At 41.3% G+C, this 23811-nt stretch overlaps 2 protein-coding genes across 5 annotated transcripts in view; both read right to left on the reverse strand.

The window, feature by feature from the left end:
* Nucleotides 1-16431, reverse strand: part of LOC145439811 (stAR-related lipid transfer protein 5-like) — a 304908-nt gene extending 288477 nt beyond the window's left edge. The window contains exon 1 of one of the 3 annotated variants that reach the window (XM_080317453.1): nt 10370-16431. The gene's annotated coding sequence lies outside the window, so the exon portion shown is untranslated. The remainder of the gene's footprint in view (nt 1-10369) is intronic. The other 2 variants (XM_080317454.1, XM_080317455.1) reach the window with 2 other exon arrangements.
* Nucleotides 1801-22606, reverse strand: LOC145439807 (uncharacterized). 2 transcript variants are annotated; one of them, XM_080317448.1, is made up of 7 exons: nt 20771-22606; nt 20592-20673; nt 19335-19433; nt 19161-19256; nt 18054-18152; nt 2598-2693; nt 1801-2434 (listed from the first exon to the last, which is right to left on the reverse strand). In XM_080317448.1, exons 1-7 carry the CDS (start codon nt 21062-21064, stop codon nt 2199-2201), a joined length of 1002 nt encoding a protein of 333 aa, XP_080173574.1. In that variant the 5' UTR covers nt 21065-22606; the 3' UTR covers nt 1801-2198. The 2 variants fall into 2 exon arrangements, with proteins under 2 accessions (XP_080173574.1, XP_080173575.1); XM_080317449.1 differs by lacking the exons at nt 2598-2693; nt 18054-18152.
* Between the last annotated feature and the right edge of the window lie 1205 nt (nt 22607-23811).

Consider the following 23811-nt stretch of genomic DNA (forward strand, 5'->3'; position numbering starts at 1 on the left):
CGCCCTAGCAGGCTTATTATTACGCACCAAAATCGCAAATATTATGGATATGATAAGTTACTGGAAATAAAAGTCTAGTCGCGCAATGCGCGAACATTTTTTCATCTTTATGAAAGGACTTCGTGGATAATAGTGGAAGTTGCACATATTTCTATCAAATATTTATCCTTTCTCAGCCCCCTCTGATCTGATTTTCCGGTGGCGCCGATGGAGGGGGTGCCTTCGAAAATTTTGGGCACATAATTAATGATGATTCATTTTCGGGGTGCTATTAATCACTGTGTTATATATCGTTATATTTTGACCTCTCATTAGGATTGTAGAAAAAAGCCATAATATATATTGGAATCACCCAAACGCACGAGAAAAACCTTTATTCGTGAGACCCACACGATTCCAAATTGGTATTTCTTGACGAGGCGCATCATTTTCCTGTGTGTTTCGCATTTGTACAGTGCGGGGTTCCGATTACAAGAACACCACTATATTTTTAAAGAAAAAAGTCAAGACACTCAAAATCGCGCATCGCGCGAAAATTACTCCGGAAATTACGCAATTTGCATGTTTATTGTTCGAAAGTAAAGCGCGAAAGGATAAGGCGCATGTTTAATACAGACGGGTCAAGCGTCACCTGTGATAGCGCAATTCATAGTTATTAACTTCGATTTTAATATAACTGATCTTAATCGAATGTTAACTGAATGTAGGCCTACTAATAACGAAAATCTAAGTATTGATCGACTTCTCAGATCTCAAAGTATTCGACGGTAACAGAACGTTGCGCTACACGCGTACATTTTTACGGCAGTTCTACAAAGCTATGCTTGCGAATCAAAACTGTGGATAGCTATGGCGTTGTTTGTAATTTGAATTTGAAATTGTGAATGTCATTTCCACGGCTACATTGTTATACCGTAGGTTAGTTGTCTATAGTCATACCGGCGTCACCATTTTTGATATTCTCTTTGATCAATAACCGTACCGCGCAATTCAAGGTTTCGAGGCGGTTACATCGAATTCACGAGTCATATTGGCCGCCGGCGCGACAGCAACTTAAATTTTAGGATTTTGAAAAGGTGTTCGAAACCCCTAACTCTGAATACGTTACTGTCTTGGCCTCTCAAAGACATGTTACTGCCACGAGAATAATTATTGGCTGCGATGAAAATTTTTACAAAGTTTGATTAAAATCGGAATGACTGAATTCGCGGAAACTTAGTCATTGAATCAAGTTCAGGCCAATTCCAACTAGATTTTATTCTCATAAGCATGAGAACACCAAATGTCTGTACAGAAAACTTGACTCGTTTCGCAGCGAGCTATAGTGTAATGGTGATGCATCCGGCTTCCTGATCGGCACGTCGTGGGTTCGATCCCCGGTCAGGTTAGACCGAAGACTCGAAAACTACTATCCGCCGCCATCTTGCTAGGCGCTCAGCATTCAAGGATAGTTTGGAGGATAAAAAACGGCGGTCCGGACAAAGTGACCTTACGGTCGTAACGCATCTTCGCCCTCAAAGCATCTCGTTGGTGCTGGCAATAAAAATATCCCTTCTCTATCTCGTGGAATTTATATTGTGTTAAGAATAAGTTACATAAATTGTTCTGACCTAGAGATAGGTTTTATCAAAATTATTCTGTAACAAACGACAATTGAGATACACAGTAAGAACAGTCAAAATACGATAACGCAAGACCCAACACCGAAATCAACTGACAACAGATTACGTGCTCACAGCAACGTAAGGAGAGTGAGCGTAATCAACGTGAATCAGTCAACTAATGAGGGAAAGTACAGAATTAATACAAAACTATGAATTAGATTATAATTGAAATGAGAGTCGAGAAACATCTCACAAGCTCGATTAGAATTTGAATTGGAACAAAGCAACATTTCACAAATTAGATTAGAGACATTTCCCTCTAATCAGTCTGATTAGACAACTACAATTATCTATAGTTGTTCAATTCTGATGCGAGAAAGCTTCCTGGTCGCCCAGAATGAAAACCCGCTGGACGAAGAGCTGTCAAAATGTCGAAGTTTCATGTAGAATCATAATATGTATAGGCTACAAATTACCAGTTTAAAATCAGTTTTGATGTCGCTTAAGTAGTTCTAACTATAGAATTCGTGACCTGAACAAAGAAATCATCCATTTTGGTCGCACGCGTCAGTCCAAGTAGTAGTAACTCCATGATCAGGGACGATTGATTTGTCGCGATTGAAAGTCACGACTGCATCGCTCGGACAGTATAGCAGCCGTCAGATGTGTGAATTCCAAGTATTTCCGTAGCGTAGCCGCAGGCTCTTTGTCGGGTGCAGGTCCAACCCAAGCGCACACCGTGAATGACTTCATCTCTGGAACGATGCCTCCATACTGAACAGAGTCGGTGTGCCCTGCACTAGGGAATATGAAGTGAGAAGTGCTCCACGCTGTAAGGTAACAATAGACTTGAAAACCAGTTGCTGCCAAATATAAGGGAGGAAAGAATTTTGATTTCTCCAAACCCGAAGGGGAATTCGCCAATCAATGATCATTATCAGTCTGGTCGTCACCTTATAAGTCCCGTAAAATCAAGTCATGTCATTAACTCACTGCTATCATTCTTAGGCTTTGACGTCGTGAGACCGTCCTCGTTTGTGGTCGTAGATCGCTCGGCGGCTTGAGTCGTATTTGGCCTGTTCACTCCATCTGTGATAAGTAGGGCGGTTTTTTTTTGACATGTCAAAATTTGTCAAAATTTTGTCAAAATTGTAGCGTTAGGTCAAAATTTGTCAAATTTTTTCATAAAGTCAAAAAAATTTTGACGTCTGCATTTTGTTTATATCGTAGATTTTGCACTGTCGGTGAACTTATAATTTGATATAATACCGCTTTTAGCCTATTTTATAGGCCTACCGTTGTAAACGGTTAATCGTCTGCTCATTGTGAATCATAAACAGTCAAATAAAACAAATAAAAGGTAGACATGGTGTTATGGTCAACATACCGCAATATCCTAACTGAAGAAAGACTTCTTGTGCATTGCATCATTCTTATATTAAGAAGCGCATGATGAAAAATTGTGATGTAGACCAGTGGTTCTCAACCGCCGGTCCGCGGACCGGTGCCGGTCCGCGACGACTATTCTGCCGGTCCGCCAGACATTTTGTAATTTGGACTTCAATTACAAGATAAAATAAGTTGAAGGCTCCTTGATTGATAAAAGAAGCCAACACATCACATTTAAAACTGAATAAAAACATCCTCGATCCCAACGGGTAAGTTTGCCTATTCTACCAAGTCGCTGGAACAGAAATGGAATACCAATTACCATTACCAGACTGTCATTGATTCGGGTGCTATCGGCAGTTCATTTCTGAATATTTAAGTTCATTTGGCAAAATAGAAATAAAACGACCTCTGAAAAATGCGAACTCGGCAAACAAGGTATCATCAGATCAGTCAGAGTGTCGTGCTGAAGAGCCATCCACTATATCGTAAGGTAGGTGTCTGGTCACCTCTATTAAAATTAGATGTCGTGAGCCTAAAAATCAATGGGATGGTAATTTGTCTTCCAGGAAAACTACAAGTGACCGATAGCGCTATGTGTGAACATAGTGGTTTTCGTATTGGGTTCCGGGGCTCGTTTGGGGTCCGCGAAACAATTTTTGGACCGGGAAGCACGTTCCGAAAAATTCAAACTATCCAGAAAAAACTAAATTTTGGAATATAACAAAATTCAGGCAACTTATGCTAAATCAAACTAGATTGTGGCCGCCATAATATCATTAATCAACGTAAAGTGGAATATTTTGGTGCTAAGTTATTCAATTTTAAATTTTAGTCTCGCGTCGCGCGCTTTAGTGTCATTATGCATTTTTCGATTTTATTGTGCGTATGGCCACCCAGGAACGAAATAAGGATAAATTTACAGAATTGAAATCTGAAGAATATTCCTGCATTCTGAATTATGCGAGCATCGCTAAGGCCGCTGAAATACTTGATCTAGCAGCGCGTAAAGAACGGCAGCATTTTCCGCGCCGGGACACACCAAGACATACATCGGTTTTGCCAACACGCGACTTCACGAGAAGTGCGCTGGCAAAAAGCTGACTGGCGGCATGTTTACCGGAACCTTCGATATTGATATGTTCAGGCACCGAAATAGTCGTCACCGAATAGTCCTAATCTAAAACGCGCGCGGTGCGAATGCGACCCCCGGAGAAAAATAATTATCCCAGTGTTAAAATGCGAATTGGAAAATGATTTTTACTATAATTTTAGTCTGTTACGTGTGAGTGACTCCTATATTATTCGAGTAGCCACAATCATTACCTGGGTTCACGAGATAACAACATGCTTCAACAAATTATTTACTGTAATATTGACAAAATCTACTCCCTAAAAACTTTGCGATTCACGCGACAAGGAAATAGCAGTATACTGATTTCATAACACTGGTTGGTACTTACTAAGCCGAAAGAAACAAATTAATAAGTCTCACATATGCCGTTAGGTAATTCGGCTCGTTCGTGAATCGCGTAGTAATACCGTTTGTGAATTGGATGTTTAAAGGTATAGTGTTGAAATTAACGGAGCGGTAATATGGGTCTGAACTGATGGATTCTTTCCCCAGAAATTAAGTTCATCGCCCTATGACGACCAAGGCCACCGTTTTTGAGTGTTTTTTGTTCATTTGGTAAGGGACCGTGAGTCATACCAAAGATTGCAAAGGGACCGTTTCCTGGAGTTTTCCCATAATTTTGAGAACCACCCATTTAACAGAGCAAACAAACACGCTGAGAGCGGTCGAGCAACTTATAGATTGTTGTCTGCGTTTCGCGCGACGCAGATTTCACGTAGCCGTACTCGACTACTTTGATTCGATATAGATAGAAATCGTTCCAAAGCAACGGCATATTGGTATAGTCTTGGACGGAGAACGAGATTGACACGTCCAAAATTGCTATTACTGCGCATATTGTCGTCAGCTTTCCATATAGACCAGGAGTAGGTTTGGGCGGGATGCTCAACATTTTTTGTAGTCAGCACACATTTTAAAATCGGAATTAGGTGTCTCGACGTTGCGACCATGAAAAACGGTCGGTTAATCAACGGCCTTTGGCCTTCGACACACTACCGCAGAATTTTATGAATGCCGTCATGAACACATATAGAACTCTCCAAATGTCACTCTCCAGTAGCATTCTTGCAAAAATGGTTGCATGCTTTCATCGCAATTGCATTTCGGGTTTATTCAATTTTTGAAGGTCCACCGGTCCGCCGACTATTTCTTGAAATTTTACCGGTCGGCGAGCTCAAAAAGGTTGAGAACCACTGATGTAGACAACATTGTCAGAATGAAGCAACACGGTGTGTCACCAGCACCAGCAGTGTACGCACAACTTGAGTGTTGTCGGCCAACAACTGCTGCTGTTGAACGTCCTTGGCAGGCTTCTTAGTACGGACGTGAACTTTCTACCCAAGAATGTAGGAAAGTATCTCTCGTTGAACTACAAAATATTGTAATTATTTCTACCATAATACATATTGTAACCACTGGAATTCTTCATGGAGCCAGATTTCGTTAAAATATTGTTTTTTTTCATGTAAAAAGTTGCCTGTATCTAAGCCAAAAACGTTTTTTCAGGCCAAACTACTTCGTTAGGACAGTCAGTTCCAACCCGAAATGAAGATGAGTGGTGCAGTTTTAACATTATGTGGGAAAACACCTAATTTGCTTACGTTAGGTCAAAATTTGGTCAAAATTCAGTTTTTTTAGGTCAAAAAAAGTCAAAATCTTGATTTTTTAGGTCAAAATTTTCTTTTTTTTAGGTCAAAAAAAAAACCGCCCTAGTGATAAGTGTGTCAATCGAAACTCTGGAACTAATGCAGTATATGCCCGCTTTCCTCGTGTGTATAATTGACGTCATTCATCATGATTCCCCATGATCATTTAATTCAATTACCTTCTTCTATCACTTAAACCTTTTTTTTTTTTTTTTTTTATTCTCTCGTTTTTCCACACGAGCTTTAAAATATGCTGACTCAGCATTTTTCTTAGTTACGAGGTTTCAGTTTTTTCCGTTTACTTCCATTATAGGGATTTTGTCCGTTTGCCCGTCTTTATAATACTTATTTACACTTCTGCCAATACGTATTTACAGATTTTGTATGACTGTTGGTGGTATAGGGCCTTCACACAATACCACATCTTTCACGCTTGATTGCAGCAGTAATAGCCCTTCATTTCTTATATCTGCTGCTTTCATGCAAATTACCACATTTCGTTTTTTGCTTTTCTTCGTTATTGTTTTGCTCAAATGAATGAATCTCCTGTTCTTTCGTTCAATGCCTTTAGACATTATCTGTCTTGCATTGTTTTCAGTCGTCATGTGGTACAATACCTCGTTACCTTCATATTTACAATATTGAGGAGGCGTCCCCTTTGTATGTCCATGGGCGGCCGCCAATCCATTTTTTGAGACTATTGCTCTGTCGCACCTTTTCATGACGTACGTGATTTCTTCAATTCTCATTTGCATCCCCATTTTCCTTCTAATGACGCCGCAAATTCCTTCCCAGGGATGATATCCATCCACTGAGTCATTACAAAGATCATGGCGATGATGAGACTCTTGAGTTCCGTCTTAACGCTTGGACTGGTCCCTTGTTGTGGTAACTTGGCCAGCCATTGGCTAATGGGAATCTCGTGATGAACGGGGTTCTGTTGTTGGTGGAGAGAGGGCGAGGTCCTTCGATGTAGGCCTCTGATGTCGGTGCGTGCCCGCACCTACCGTCACGCCGACGGACTCCTTTTCCGCCGGGGACTCTTTTTCTGGGGAGACGTGCATCCTAAAATCCCCAGACTCCTTGTCGGACATGACCGGGTGTGTATCCGGTTGACCGGCAATCGCTGCTTCGTTTGAACCTTTTGGGAAAGTACTCATTACTGTGGCTGTCGTCATGCATCTATGGGCCGATTCATTAAGGTTATTCGGACAAGTGCATCCACGAAAGCATTTAGGACCAGTTTTCTCGTGCAGGTCTTTATTTTCGCCAGCGGACATTCTTCGTTCGATGTCAGCTGTGGCAGTCGCCATGCATCTATGGGCCGGATTTTTACAGTTATCCGGACAAGTGCATCCGCAAGAGCCTTCGGGACCAGTTTTCTCGTGCAGGTCCTTATTTACGCCAGCGGGGATTCCACGCTCGACGTCTTCATTAACGGTGTTAGCAGGCATTCCTGTCTCAACACCAATAGTTTCCCATGGGTTCTGTGTGACGTTAGTTGCTATTTTCAACTCGTCGTTCGCACCAGTGGTGATTACCATCTCGGTACTTGCGCCAGCGGCAACGGCCAGCGGCGACGGCTAGCGTGCCGGCTCGACGCTTATTTGATTTGCAGCTTCCATCAACCCCATCATCGGTTACAGTGTCGCGAGGACTGCTTCCGACTTTGGTTCCGTCCCGTTGATCTCATGAGATCCCATCATGTAGAGTTACTAAAGACAACTCTTCAATCGCATTAGACGGTGTTTTCAACCCAATTACTATGCTTGGTAATTGCTGTACTTGTTCAATGGAACGGACATACCATCAAAATTAATCTCTACCAAGGAATCAACTTGGGACGAGCCACCTATTCCTGTCAATTCCATGTCTATTGGTTGACGTTCCTCCCAGCTTTGTGGGTATTTAGTAATAACGACCTTTTTCATTATCAAATTGGGGATGCTTCCCGTGTCAGCTAGGAATTTCGAAGCCGTTATTGTATCAATCAAATACAACAATTGGCCTCCGAATAATTCCGTAAATCGGGCTGTAATGGGTCATCCGGCGTATCAAGAAATGTAAATAAGGGTAAAGAAGTGTTATGTACAGTTTTTGTGTGTTTGGGGTAATAAATTATCTGGGAGCTGATTTACCGGATCAATCAGCTCCCGCAAGCGATCGAGAGTCGAATACCTTGATTCAGTTCATCATCCGTCCAATATGAAGCATCATATCGACGTGGATGATCAGGGTATTGAGGTTCCGCCCAAGTCACTTGGCTATTACCTCGGGACGAGTGTGCAGGCGGTAAAGATGGCTTTGTGTCACGCACTTCCTTTGTCTCCTGGTTCCTAGGGCGCGTCTCTTGTTCATCCAGAAACTCGGAGTTCCAGACGAGTTGTAGTTCCTCCGCAACGTCCCGCCAGGTTTTCTCTTCTTCCCAGCCTCGTAACATCAGTCTGAGCGCTTCTGGAAGTCGTTGTCGTAAATTTCGGAAAAGACGCAATCCATCCGGATTATCCTCAATAAGACTATCCATGTCTATTTCTAGTTGCTTCAAAGCGCTATTCAGCATAGGTAGCGGCTCTTCCTCCCAGCGATAATTTCTGCGGAAATCCCCAATGATCTTTTCATCATTTACCAAACCCTGGGGATTGGATAAGGAAAGGGATCGCATCACCGATTCCCATTCTGCTTCCCCCGAATTGGTATTAAAAAAATTTCCCAGTTGAGTAGCCTGCTTGTGTCTGTCAGCCGCCCGCAATTTCTTCTGCATCGCATTAGCCAATATAACATCCACATCCGTATTCCCGGAACCGTGGCGTATTCGTCGCATCGAATTTTCCATCCACTTTAGCAGTGGCATGTCCCCAGGATCCATCATAAGCTGAAGCATTTCTTTTTCTGATTGGATTTTAGCAGACACATTGAGCAATGGGGCCGAAACACCGGGATATTGGTGCGGCTGTTGTTGGCCTGACCGTCTGCTACGATCGTTAGGAGTAGAGGTAAAACGAGGTATATTTGGATAAATCGGGTTGTTAGGTCGGCCCTCATCCGTATCTTCAACCGACGAATTTTCGGAACTTCGTAGAGACTTCCCAATCTCCTTTATTTCTCGTGCCAATAATCGCATACGAGCATCGTAATCGTCGTCTCCAGTGTCTTCCGCATCTTCTCTAGTATCACCCTGTTCTTGGAAGGTCACCCGTCGGGATTCGCCATCCGCACTTCCCGCTCGTCTTCGAGAATCCTTCTCCTCGTTACGACGTTCCTGCCATCCTCGATACCCCATATATTTATCTAAGGGATTCTTTTTTGGTTTTGACGCAACGGGGGGCTCGAGCTCGTTCCCCCCAAGTCTAATGAAGCTTGGCATTTCCACGGGGTTTTGCTTATTCTGTTTGGCGCGTGCACCACTTCCCACGTGGAAGCATGTTGCCGTTCCCATTCGAGAGTCTGACAACGAGGTCGAGTCAGAACGTGGTAGCTTAGGATAGACGGCCGTTACAGTATGACAATCCAGACCCTTGCGAACCGTCATCGTTGGTCCTTGTTTTACGTTACCAGACGGCTGCTCAGTGAGAGGAACGTAAGCCGGAGGGTCATATTCTGGTGCAGTTGGAGCTACTGTCAAAACGGGAGATTGGATGCTATCTCGTGTAGCCTGTGCATGCGACTTTCCGAGCTCAAATTCTGACGTAAGGATGTCATTCAGAACGTCGGTGGAGACCTTCCCGCTAACTTTTGTTGTGGCATCACAAACAGCTTTGAGGTCCGCTTGAGCTTTTCGAACCTCTTTCTTTGCCTTTTCTAACCCTTTCATGGTCTCCGGTAGAGCTGTCTTTACTTCTTTTAATAGCTCCGTTTGTTCAGCCACATCTTTAGCAAGTTGTCTTTCTTGTCGCCGTACATCTTCATGGCGTTTTTGTGTTGCTTTAAGCAAGGTAATGCCCTGTTTAAGTTCATTTGTCGCTTCTGACGACCTTTTCCTTTTAAATGCTTTCAATATTCTTCGCATAGTACTCTCTATTGACTAGAGGAAGTACTGTTGACAAATATTAGATCAGGCAAGGATGCGTTGAAAAAGACTGTAGGTCCTGGCGGCGTATTCGTGGTTTTGACGTAAGCAGTGGGTTCGCTGCTATTTGATCCCAAAAATACGTTCAACAGATTAGAAAACGCTCCAGGCGATACGTGCAGATAAATTGCTGCCAATATGATCAGGAGAGATACAGAAGATAAAAGCAATGATACGACAAGTACAAGTTTTACGATAGTCGTCTTAGAAAGCATCGATTGGTCAACGTCTGAGCACCGGAAGTTCCCCGTACTGGCCACCAATTTTGTTTTTACAGTGCAGCTCCACAACGACTGTTATGCGAGTAGTCCACACTTGTTCGGGATACTTCGTAGGACAAAGTTGACACTCTTTGCTCTCTTGTGTAATACTGACGACGTTCGTAGATCTGTAGATGTTGATTTGAGATTTTTCACAGTCGTAAATGTTGATTGAAGTATTCAGCAGTTGTAATGTTGTCTTGTTTCCCAACAGCCAATGACCATTAAGTCCAAAATTCTAATCTAACCTTATACGTGTACTCTAAAACCTTAATACAACCAAATACTCCAATCAGTTAATTGCGCAGACGGAAATGTGGTAACTCTATGCAACGCTTGGTTAAAATAGACATACACATCATTCATCAATTATAACACAAGGCATAGTTTAACCTATACATCATCATACACAATTAACAAACATTTTCAATACTCTAAGGTTTGTTTACACATATAAATGTGAAGGCCTTTCCTGCCTCGACACACAAGCATATGCAATATACAAGAAACATGCCAATAGATGTTACAAAAAATACACTCAGAGTTCAAGTTGACCAACTTGCAGACTCGTGTATTATAAGAGTTCTCCAGTCTTCCAGCTGCAGGTATAGAACCGAAAGCAGTCCAGAAACCGACCCCTTGTTGAGTACTTTACATCATCAAGTACTTTCGTGTCGATTCGGGGATCGGGCATTCCAACAGAAAGCGGCGTTTGTTGAGGGTTCGTCGTAGGCAGAGATTCCGAATGCAATATCTCTATACTCTTGGCTCTTTTCATCTTTAGTTCATCGACTTCATGGAGCTATTCCAGCACATTTCATTTGGCTTCTCCATTTCTGTATACTTTGCAACTTCGGCTAGCAGTCAATCCCATTTTATTGCACTGCTTTATTTCTGTATACTTTGCAACTGTGGCAAGCAGCCGATCCAATCATTATAAGGTCAAGAGCTTCCAGGGGGACATGCGAACATCACCCTTCAATGTCGAAAGACTTTAGAACCTCCCGCAATCAATCGTCAATATACTGTTTTGTGGATATAGTCTGATACTGGATGCTTCGTTTTGGGCTGTGTTTCGAGAGTGCTGGACTGCTGGTGGCTTTATATTGGTAGAGCCAGAAATTAGCCAACACTAGAGGACACATTCATGATGTCTGCATTGGTAGTCATTGGATATTACAACTGAATGTACAATTCATGTGGGCACCATACATGGCATGGATATGCAATATGCATACACACATGTATTACATACACTTCAGCTCACTGCAAAAGTTCGCATACATGGAAAAATGGTGGCGCCATTTTTGGTAAAGCAACCTGATGGTATAGCTAACTACTAACATGCATACGACAATTCCAGATAAGCACAAAGTGCTATCAACACAACGGCTAAATCTACAAAGCATATTCGACTGTTCATTCAATAACCCATGCGCGAATTCGAAATACAAAATGGCGGCATTTTTGTTAACTCAACACGATAGTGAGTATCGGCAATTATAAAGTTCGAACACGTTCTGTTAATTTAGCGTTGACGCAATCGATCTCATGAAACGAAAGCGTAAACCCTGGGACTCAATATTCGACACATCAATTTCGCAAAAACTGATGTGTGTATTTTTCTATTGTATCTAAGAATTTTTGTTTTTAATTCTATTGAGAGTTATTTAGGGTGATTATATCTGTTGCTTACGCAACGGCAATTCTTCTTACTAACGGCTCATATGGGCAGCCTCATGACTACAGAAGTCACCTCTATTTTTTCGGTTACTATAATTCCTTACCTTAACAATTTGGAGGGGCAGTGTAGGCATTCTCTGAAATATAAGATTTGCAGTGCCTATAGTTGAGAGCTTAAATTTACGACCTTTTACTTTGTATAGCTACAATCCATGAAGCGCGGATTTATGCATTTGAAACTCAGTGACAATGCGGCTCGTTTTGGAAAGGCACGAACTCACACCGGCGTTTCCACGCTATTGAATTGTGAACAGCCCACCGTATTATATTTATGTTAGCATCTTGGCACATAAGGGAGGCTTGAGAACGGTACGACTTTGATAGTCGTAGCTTTCACACATTAAAGCGGATCAATAAATTCGTAGCTCATCAAATTTCAACGTACACAAACTAGAATAGTTGCGCCTCGATGTAGGAATCGTCACATACATATGACTAGCGCAGTCCTAACTTTCAAGTCCTTTTTCTAGATAGGGCGTCTTGCGCAAAGTCGTTATTGTTCAACAATTATCCGGCCCGCAACGTAATATGAGTTTGACACCCCTGGGAGTTGTCTATGCGGCTCGGACCTTATTGTCGCAAATACTTGGCGTTGAATTATTGTGCCAAAATGCCTAAATTAGGACACGACGAAGCAAGCTATACGCAAAAGCACAGCTAATGTTTTAGAACTTTAGACTAAGTGAAAAAAACCAATTGACCTTTAATATCAGTGTGTCAAAGTTTGAGTGTCCGGTGTGTTATAATCATGAACTTATTTGCGGGAACATGCACAGATTATACCAGAAGCCTGATATATACTCCATTCCGAATCGAATCACTCACATACTTGATATGGACCAGCCCTAATCACAAGTCATTGCGATGACCGGTAATGCCGAAGAATATAAGTATCACGGATTAACGTATTCATTTTATTTCCGCAATGTACGCATTAATCTTAGTAACAGTCGTGATGCTTGAGATCACTTGCGACTGCATGGTGACATGGCATCTGTCCTATAAAACTATAAACCTAGCATAGAACCCAGTAGTTTGCCACAGGCTAAATCGAATCCCCCAGTGTGGCGATTCCAACCGATACGCTGCAATGCGTCATATTATGCCATTGCAAGCAATGCCCAAAAGGATATTGGAATCAGATGCCAAAATCATACGGCGAAGATGCCATTTTCAGTTTATATGTAAGGAACAGCTATAATAGCAAAAGGTGTCGACAGCAGGCTGATACCATAAATCATAAAATTCCAGACCTACTGTCATTATGTGCCGCAAATAATTGTATTTGCAAACGTTTTTAGCAGGGATTGGCAGTACTTTAATAGACACAGGCAAAATTATGAGTGAGCGAGTGTTTGGCGGGCCGAAATTTTATTGTGTGGTATATTTTATGCTTATATCAGTATATTATACTATCTGATGCAATCTCAATCATCCCAACCGCAAGACACAAGCATTTATACTTCAGCAACGCAGAATGAATGCAATAATTGGTGCAGCTTGCTTTACGAAAGATTGTCAACTTCTGACAATTAGTCAGGTGAAGCAAGAGTCAGACCATATTCCATATGGGTTTCCAAACTTCGTGATATCAGCTTGTTCTTCTAGAATTTTATTGTTCAAAACCATTGCTCACATGCGTATACATGCCACTAAAAATCAATGCAATGTCTTTTGCATTGTTGGTCACGTGATAAAGACAGATTTCAAGGACATACTCTCCATAGCGACACGCTCCCTGCGTTATATTTGTCATTAAATTCCACTGCATCGCATTTCAGAAGATTCACTTCAATTCATATCAACAATGGTATCAGCGTCCGCGTCAAACGGAGTACTGAATTTTGTAGTAGCCAGAATTTATCTGGTAGAGGAGAAATGTCAGAAAGCGGGTGAATACTCAGCAGTTAAACATCGTATTACGGTTATAAATGTATAGCTTGTACTAGTTTCTCTATAAATGTATAGCTTGTACTAGTTTCTTAAATGTATAGCTTGTACTAGTTTCTCTCCCCTCAGTATAGAAAAGTGAGCTTACTTTTATAACCGTATATGCTTGAGTTTAATCTGCGAACATGTCAGATATAGGCCTAAGTATCACAGCTATATTGACTCTCTGCTTTTAGTAACATTTGGTTTGACTGCTTCAGTTATTATGCGATAAAATCAGATTTACAGTTTGTACTATTGTGACCAAAGTATATTAAGGTTTGTTATTTTGGCACACCATACGTTTGGGATCATATATAAATAGGCTAACTATCATGCAAAAGTCAGTTATCTATAAATGAACAGTTTGAGACTCTGTCATTGCGTCTAAAATTTACCCTTCACACTCCATTGAATGTCCCAGTGCTATTGTTCTATAAAAATTTGTCAAACCTGTCATCTCTCTCAGTCCAATTCTTTTCAATATCTGCCAACTTTCTACTCTGTGTAGAGTCAACTCTGCGTAGAGCTCTGTATAAAGTCAACTGAATTTTCTGGCCCCATCCCTCGAGTTATACTCAGTCTTGGGCGGAAAAACATTAACGCTCATGCATCCCGATTCGACACTATAAGCAGTATATCACTTCCTCAACCCAGGATCTGACGCAAATCCGGACATTCATCAAGCAAATTCCTTGCCCCCATAAGGCGTCCCATGGAGTGATCAAACCATCAATTAAGCAAGATCGTACCATTTCGCTATAGTTAACAGTTTCCTGCGCGTCATCACGCCATTACAACATTGCAACTCCCACCGCCTTCTGCAAAATTATTTTGCAAAAGTTTCGCAATTTGATTCCAAATTCGCATATTGACGCATTACATAAACAGCACTTGGCTCTGTTACCCAATCCGCAACTTCCTTAGTTACATCAATTATTTTTTCTCTTGTTATGCAATTCGTAGTTTTGCTAGTTATGTAATTCTTAATTTTACTTATTACGCAATTCACATTTTTTTGCTTATTCTGCAATTCGCATTTGTGCTTGTTACGCAAGTCGCAATCTTCGGCCAGTTCGCGCGAATTAAATTTACTTTCCACAGACTTAACCAGGGCCGAAATCAGAAAAAAACTTCTCCATTTTTAAAAACCCGATGTTATACTTGTAACAGTCACTGTTAACTCCCTAGCGCCCGAAACTACTAAAACCTACTTCGTTCAAAACGTGGTTTTTCGTGTATATAGTGTAGTTATCATCATATGTGTATGATTTTGACTCACAATATCGTCCTTTCACACATTATTAGTCAATCCAAGTTCTACAATTTAGCGGAAAACACTCCTGTTTGGGGCAAGTTGTCCGCAGAATCTGTCACGAGGTTCAGTAACTTCTCAAAGGGTCGTAAGGAGGTTAGGACTTGGGTATCTCTAACCACGCCACCATCGCCAATCGAAAGACAGCGAGCAACAAACCGGTGGGCTCGACAGCGGTAATCACCCACGGAATGCTAGGCGACTGAACCCTTCCTTGCCACGTAACATTTAGGTACAAAGCCCCTTCTGTCGAGCACCATAATACAACATCAATTACCAAGGTAGACTAATTCAGTAGGCTAATGGTGTTGTTATTTATCCGTTCCAATATTCGAAGATAAATCTATATTTAGACTTCAATAGATTTTGGTGAACATTAAATCTTTCCACGGCCGCAAAACTTCAACGCGACAGAACCCACTATGCGCGACGCAACCGCACGCCCGCACTAATCCGCCGTCACACAACCCCGACAATCCATGCCAAGCGCAACTACCCCTCTATTCAGCTATTCCAAAATGTACCTTTTTCTCGTGACAGGCGCAAATGTTGCTATAGTACATAATACATTTACAATGTGTGTGGAATCTGCACAGTTCAAATTCAAAATATGGTCGACACCACGCATATTAATTCTAGTTATTGTTATTGTAAAACCATGTACTTTTTTGCCTAAACTGCAAAGGGTAAGTTGTTGATAGTTCGCATTCTACCATTTTGAGCTATACTACTTTATGGCCTTTCAACAGAATACCTATTCATAACTGCCTGCACCGCACAAGAGATTTCCGGTAATTTTTGTGGAAATCGGTACTTTAATTCAATTATTGATCTTACGCGCAGTCGTGACTGGTGCTATGTACATACTGTTTTGTTACTGACATATGTCAGAATTACCACTCTTCTTTGTGTACTCGAATGCACGATGTAGCGCATTGTGTAATGCAATTTACTTATACTAAACCAAAGCCGCGAAACAAGCGGTATTCACTTCGTGTCGTTAGACAGCAGTAGTTGTAAAAACCAAATTGACAGAAGTGTTGGAAAATCAACTCACCCGACACAAAAACCTACCGACTGGTTCCGAAATATCTAATGCAAATGGTGATGCGGTATGCACGCATAACCACCTGCATTCATGCAGCTTACAACACCGACCATGATAACAATTTAGAATTGCTGTTAATACTTTTTGGCCACAACTATTCACTCGCTAGCCAATAGTTAGAATTCACGAGTTACTGATAAAGCAGTAAGTTACCGAATGTTTGGGGGACCAGTATGGTAGACATTGGTGGGGTTACTTCTTAGTCACTTGGGCAATTAAATTAACGACTATTAGTTCAGCGGGCCTTTCAAGATTTTTCTATTTATTAGCATATTCGTCAAGCAAAGTCCGCTGCAACAAATATATTTTCCGTGAGCATTCAAAGCTAGTGTTTTCCGTAACTTTGCGGTTTGTTAGATCACGCAATTCTACATTATAATGTCAGCTAATTTCAATTTGGATTCAAAAGTGCACATTCCCACTGTGTGCGTTCACCTTTGACCAAAAGTGATCGTCAGACTGTGGTGTGAACACACACGTCTTCATAGATATGCCATTCCAATAACGTGCATATTGCGTAGCTTTGTACTGAATGCTTAATATGTTGCGATGTGGCAAATGGAGGTTTCAAAGCTTCCATAGTTGAAAATAATATCGCTCAGACGGTAGACAGACATAAAATTAACACCAACAATCTCCCCCACCTTCAAGAAATACAATTATTAATTCATTAGTTCAATTATTTCGTCTTTATTATTGACGATTTTAATTTGTCCTGCAAAGCAATAGCTGTTATTTACGTTTACTGGTTATTACGACGAATAACACCCCTAATATATTTTCTAGTACTGTTTTTGCAGTACTTGGACCAACTCGATATTCTCAGCACTATGTTATGTGCTGTGGTCGTTGCGAATAGTATTATTATTATTATTATTATTATTTGGTCCCTGGTCTAATCGTCGCAAATATTATGTTCGCAGTTGGCGTCCAGCTCTCCGTCACGTCGTTTCGGCCCAATGTTGTTGGAACATTCTGGCCATCCCCTGACGAAAGGAATCTGGTTAATTTGGTACTTACCTTCCGACCTTGATCTCGGGTATGATAGTCCGCCCTGGTGCTGAAGTGTTTCTTGCTTGTGACGTAGTTGTTCGTTTCGATTTTTCTGGCCACTTGTATTGTGTCAGACACTTCGTCATGGTGTTGAGTTGTTGTTACGAGACGATTGATTACACGGATTGGTTGCGTATAGGGCTCAGTTTCGAACGTATTGCGCACCCGCGCTTTTAATACTGGACTTGACATTCTACGTAGCTCGGTCAGAACCGGGGTATTAATTTGGGATGATTTTATTCTACCAGAACTGAGCGGTCCAGACGATGGAACCGCGGCTGGAACCATGATCGCTACAATAGCACCGCTTGTGGCTCGAATATTGACGTTTTGGTCTATTTTGTTCAGGTGTCTCATCGGAAATGCTTGTGGTGTTTATTCGTGTGACATTTGTGTACTGCCCCTGACGGGACCAAGCACAGTACATTGTATGTCCTTCTTTGACGGCCTGCGTAGATATGCGTAGGCAAACAGCACAACATGTGTGGACTATCAGATCCCTACCGCCATGTGCGGGGCTAACGTCGTTTTTCTCGACAACTTATAACTCTACGATTCTCTCCCATTTGATCCCGTGCTATTCATATGGCAGGGTGGTTTTTTTTCACTTGTTCCTTACTAGACCTAGTGATTCTTCCACCCTTAATTCAATGTATATGTGCAACACTTCCAATCCTACAACACACCCACTTTCTGATGCAACAACTATTGCCGTAGTAATCTCCGGGCACTTATTTCACCAGTACCGAAACTCTTATATCATAAATTTTCTTACGCGATGATCTCAAATTCTGTTAAAAATCACCTCCATCCTCGGGTTCCGAAGTCTTGATGTCATCGTTACTTTTGGTGGTCGGCGTTTCAATATAAGACATTGTTTCGGTGGCCGACTGTTGCCATCCTTCTAAATAAAGTGTTTCTTATAAGATGAGTCAGCCTTTATACCACACGAATTGTGCTTTAGAAATCATTTTAAAATCATCCGCGGACTTGGAAATTGCGATGCAATTCTTTGCTGAACTTTCAGCTGATTCTGATCACTTCAAACCCGAAGGGGAATTCGTCAATCAATGATCATTATCAGTCTGGTCGTCACGTTATAAGCCTCGTAAAACCAAGTCATGTAAAATCAGTCTACTTCTCTCTTTTCCACTCTCATCTGCAATATGGAATCGTATTATGGGGGAGTGCATGCACAACATTTTTGTGCAGAATTCGAACATTGCAAAACCGGGCGATACGGTTGATCTCATCTGCACCTTTACGTACCAATTTATCGCCTTGCTACTGTAAGCATCGAATTTTACGAGTTGATGAACTATATCGCTTCGAAGTATCAAAAGTTGTTCACAAATATTTTTCCAATAGTCTGCCTCCTGTGTTTGATGACTTTTTCAGACCAGCTAAAAATGTCCATTCCCATTACACGAGATCCTCGTCAAAGGGAAATATCTACTTACCCCCACCCAATAGCAACCTAACTAAGAGATCTATCGACTACTCGGGACGTATCATCTGGAATGCATTACCACCACATATCCGTGAATTGCCTTATAATAGATTTTAAAAAGACCTACTTGATCACCTCCTGTCGTTATACTACTAACACTGTTGCTCTAACTCGCCCAGACATTGCTTCATTGATCATTTGCTACCATCGTTTAATTTTTCTTCTATTTTCCTTTTTAAACTAATTTTTTTTTACAGTCAGATGGTTCAGAGTCAATTGTACCTGTTTGATGCTGGTGTGATCAGACTAGATGACCTTCACGGTCTTATCGATCATTCCTATCTAATACCGAATACTGTGCATGCATATTTTCTGTACCACCATCACTGCCGTTTGTTATGTATTTTGGTTGGATGAAAATAAAGACTCTCTCTCTCTCTCTCTCTCATGTCATTAACTCACTGCTATCATTCCTAGGCTTCGACGTCGTGAGACCGTCCTCGTTTTTGGTCGTAGATCGCTCAGCGGCTTGAGTCGTATGTGACCTGTTCACTCCATCTGTGATAAGTGTGTCAATCGAAACTCTTATATCATAAATTTTCTTACGCGATGATCTCAAATTCTGTTAAAAATCACCTCCATCCTCGGGTTCCGAAGTCTTGATGTCATCGTTACTTTTGGTGGTCGGCGTTTCAATATAAGACATTGTTTCGGTGGCCGACTGTTGCCATCCATCTAATTAAAGTGTGTCTTATAAAATGAGTCAGCATTTATACCACACGAATTGTGCTTTAGAAATCATTTTAAAATCATCCACATTGTCCGTGGACTTTGAAATTGCGATGCAATTCTTTGCTGAACTTTCAGCTGATTCGACTAGTGTCGTCGCCTACCAGTATGAGAGGATTAAGTCATTCTTTTCGTGGGTGCTTGCTAGCCATGATTATTGTATCACGTTTTGCGGCCATGCTGTGTGGGTCAAACTCGGAATTTCCGTGAATATACGGAGCGTTGCGTCAAATGTTTTTGAAGCCATGACATATCCAATCTAGGTTTCAAATTTTTCGCAGTGGGAAAACAGTATCGAAAGTATACCAACGCTTTGTGTGAACGACGATGTGTCTGTAGTAAAATTGTCGTGACTGAATATGAGTTGGACAAAACTAAAATTTTTATCCGTTACAAATTAGATTAGAATTCGAACGATAGATACACAGTTTGTTTTTATCCCCAATCAGATTAAAATTAGAATTATAGATACACACTACACAGCTATTCCGAATTAGATCCGAATTAGGGAGACAGCTACGCAGTTTTGTTTTTCCAAATTAGATTAGAATTAGAATGATAGCAACAGAGTTTGTTTATATTCCAAATCAGATGAGAATTAGAATCATAGATACACAGCTATCCCAGATTATATCAGAACTAGAATGAATGCTACGCAGTTTTTTCCCCAAATTAGATTAGAATTAGAAGGATAGCTACACAGTTTGTTTTTATTCAAAATCAGATGAGAATTAGAATTATAGATACACAGCTATTCCAAACTATATCAGAACTAGAATGATTGCAAAGCAGTTTTTTTCTTCCAATTAGATTAAAATTAGAATGATAGCTACACAGCTTTTTCAAATGAGCTTGGAATTAGAATTATTGCAATACAGTTTTATCCAAATTCGATTAGAATTAGAATTACTGAATTCGCGAATTATAGAATTAAAATTTGAGCGAAGAAACATTTCACAAATTAAATTAAGTTAGCGGCACGTGCAACAAGTCAAATTTTACATTAAAGTTGTGAATCGGATTTTATGGGGAAAAACAAACAATTTATACAGCTGGCTGCTTTTTTTTTAACGAATGCTGAAATTTAATTTAGCGCAATATCACCTGAGTGTGTTGTGGCTTCAACGCGTTCTTTTTCCGCCCGTCTTTGCAAGTTGCTCATAATGGTTTCGAGAGATGCTCCGTCCTGCAAAACGTGTAAATTATTCACGGATATATGTGCGTGAAATTTTCTAATTGGTACACGCCACATGCCTAAAATTTCCCATATTCAAATTGCTCACCTCACAATTTCCATGAGAAGTCCAGCGACTGTTGGTGTAGCTTCTGCTGCAAAATTGTTCTGAAATATGCGGGATTGGTACATTAGCGCAAGTGCTAATGTACCAATCGAAAAAAAGGCATGCTGTGACGCCGTGCATTGAAGATCTAAGCAATCTGCGAGGAAATATTCTATCGCAGGGCTCTTCCACCGGGTGTATGGTACACCTCAAGACAGGGGTCGCCAACTCAACGTGTCGCGGGCCACATTGCAAATTTCGTAGCGGCCGCGGGCCACATGAATTCAGTATCGGCATAAAATAGGCCACACAGCTTAGCAACCACGTTTTAAAACTTGATGTCAGTACAACGCTGTGCTGCAGAGATGAGCGGATTTGAAATTTCTATGTCCTAATCCAATCCAAATCCGAACCTTCAAATCCAAATCCAAATCCTAATCCATAACTTTTTCATATTCAAGTCCATGTCCAATCCTAATCCGATTCCAACTGGAAATTCAGAAAAAATACTAATTTATGCAATGCAGGGATTCGAAAATTTTCTTTCACAACCGACGATTCACTTGATTCAAGATAACTTAGTAACCATAATTACATTAATAAATGATCTGAATAAAGTTTGTCGCCATTCGCCACACGACATTTCAATCTTCCAGAAAATAGGTAAATCCAATCCAAATCCTAATCCGTTCTGAAAAAAATGTATAATCCAAATCCAATCCGAATCCGACAAAATTTCACAAATCCTGTTTTTTCAAAACCTAATCCTAATCCATGCTCATCTCTGCTGTGCTGTAACATAGTTACCATAGAAGCAGTAATATTTTTTCAAATGAATACAAACCCAACATAAATCATGATCATCAATTTCATTTTATTTTGAACTATGAGCTGTGCACGATATCTGGCATCGCTTTTCAGCGACTAAGGAATCGATATTAGAGCTAGCGAGAGACGTAACTAGTCGAAAGGCCATCGAGACGTAAAGCTTGATTCGATGACGTAGCCCTAAGCCGTTTCCTTACCGTCTATCAGTCTTGCCAGTCTTTGGGCCATTGCACGTCAAGGGAATATGCACAGCACATGCCCAATGCCCTTTCATTTCATTTGATTCTCCCTCGATAGAATGTTGTTGCCATCACCAAAGCCGTTGTAGTGAATAGTGATGTTGGGTACAGGAGAATAGCTTATTTTGAGACAACAACAATAACATTTTGAAACTGTAATCAATTTCAGCTTTTCAAACTGCTTTTCTTAGCATTCTTCCGAAATCTCAAATCAAGTCGCGGGCCGCGTTTGGGCGATTCCAATTTATATTTCCACTATGCCTGCAATCCTGCGGGGACGTCAAAAATAACAACATGCAACAATTGGAGCAATCTAGCATTTATACTCGCGATTGTGGTGCATAGATAGTAAGCATGCGGGAGTGTTCTCGAGACCGTAACCCCCAATTGGGGTTGTGTGGGCGAGCTCAAAGGGGTCCCAAAAGTATTTCGCGAATCAGCATAAACTACAAATCTATAACTTCGAGGTTTTCTTCGCGCTACGCGCGATTTACTGTATGTAAATGTTCCCTTTTTAATTAGCGGCCCGGGAAAAAAATTACGCATCATTTATTTAAAAAAATTACATTTCAGAGCCGGTCATACCGCTCAACGACACACCAAGACTTCTGAAGATTCGGCCAACATGTGACTTCGCGAAGTGTGTTACCAAATAAAACCTTGGGCAAAAATGACCGCCGCATGTTGACCGAAACCATCAATATAAATAATACCAATTGTCCATTAGCGCGGATTGTTCCTGCGCTTGCTATCTGACGTCACAACCTCCTTCAGCTCTGGCAGTAAATCTTATCACGTGGACTGAACGACGATGAAAAATTATTAGCATTATATACCATTATACCATTAATATCATTATTATAGGCAAAATTCTCTTATACACGGAACCCGTACAACAGTAAAACATGCCGTACTGGCAGTCGTCAAAATCCCAGAAGTTTGGGTTATGCTCCAATGGGTGTCCAACGCCCCAACACAAATGTTTTTTTTCGGGGGGGGGGCTGACGAAGTACTGTTTCGACCCGGTACTGTTCCCTCTAAGCTGCGCGCGTGCGCGGCCGCGCGCTGGTGACAAAGTCGCCAAGCACAGAAAATTCTGTGCCTCGCACAAAAAAGCCGAAGTGATGATCTTATTTTAGTCGTTACGCACTGTTGTCCAAGGGACCGCGCAGTGAGTTGGTGAGTGCGCGCAGACTCGTGAAAAATTAGAGGGAACATTGTACGCAAGGTATATCTCAAGAAATTAGTGATGTCACAGAACCCCACAAAGGCTCTCCGCCGTGCGAAGTTTTCAGTAGCCAGTTTGCATGAGTATATGACGTCGAGATGGACCATGGCGATTCTCCGCCGGAATGCGGCCGTATGCTATATATCTAATCGCAGTACAACCGTGAATAGCAAAAAGGTTGAACATCCCTGTATTTGTATTAGGTTTACTACGGAATCAGCGTGACATGTGGTCAGGGTGTGCGAATTTTGAGTAAACGTTAAAAGGGTGTACCACGACGAAAAAGGTTGTAGAGCACTGCTCTATCGAACCTTGAAGTTACATGTTCTGGAATGATTTATCGTGCTGCTTTTTGGCACCCATGCTATCAATCTATATTTATCCAACTTATAGCTTCATATAGGCCTATCTCCTTTGTCGTCATTATCAGGTCCACACTGCAGTGAATAGCAGAAAGATAAGGCACCCCTAAGTTAGAAGTCCGCATTTAAGCTTACCCATCCACAAAGACACACCACAAGTTGCCAAGCCTCCTATTAAAATGAGAAGATAGGATTATGAAGCATGAGTGTCATTGTATTCTCCCTGCTTACCTTCCAGTCAAAATCACAATTTGCGTATAAACGATGAATTAGTATTAACCAACTATGCTCACCTGAAGAACACGTAACTGTCACAAGCAACGCAGTCAAATACAAAGTTGTCGAGAGGACTGGAAACACGACCATCCTCCCTGACTTACAGCAATC

Source organism: Botryllus schlosseri, chromosome 5, assembly GCF_051294905.1.
Source record: "Botryllus schlosseri isolate E-star chromosome 5, Bs_hap1, whole genome shotgun sequence".
Classification (NCBI taxonomy): domain Eukaryota; kingdom Metazoa; phylum Chordata; class Ascidiacea; order Stolidobranchia; family Styelidae; genus Botryllus; species Botryllus schlosseri.

Bases quoted from the DNA above. Each gene is read 5' to 3' on its own strand.
- LOC145439807 (XM_080317448.1), bottom strand. From the start codon at position 21,064: ATGCCGATACTGAATTCATGTGGCCCGCGGCCGCTACGAAATTTGCAA. The intron at 19,434-20,591 runs GTGATATTGCGC...CACTTTAATTAG, and splicing joins TGAAGCCACAACACACTCAG to ATGGATGGCAACAGTCGGCC. The intron at 18,153-19,160 runs GTGAGTTAATGA...CACTTTATTTAG, and splicing joins GAAGCCTAGGAATGATAGCA to AAGGATGGCAACAGTCGGCC.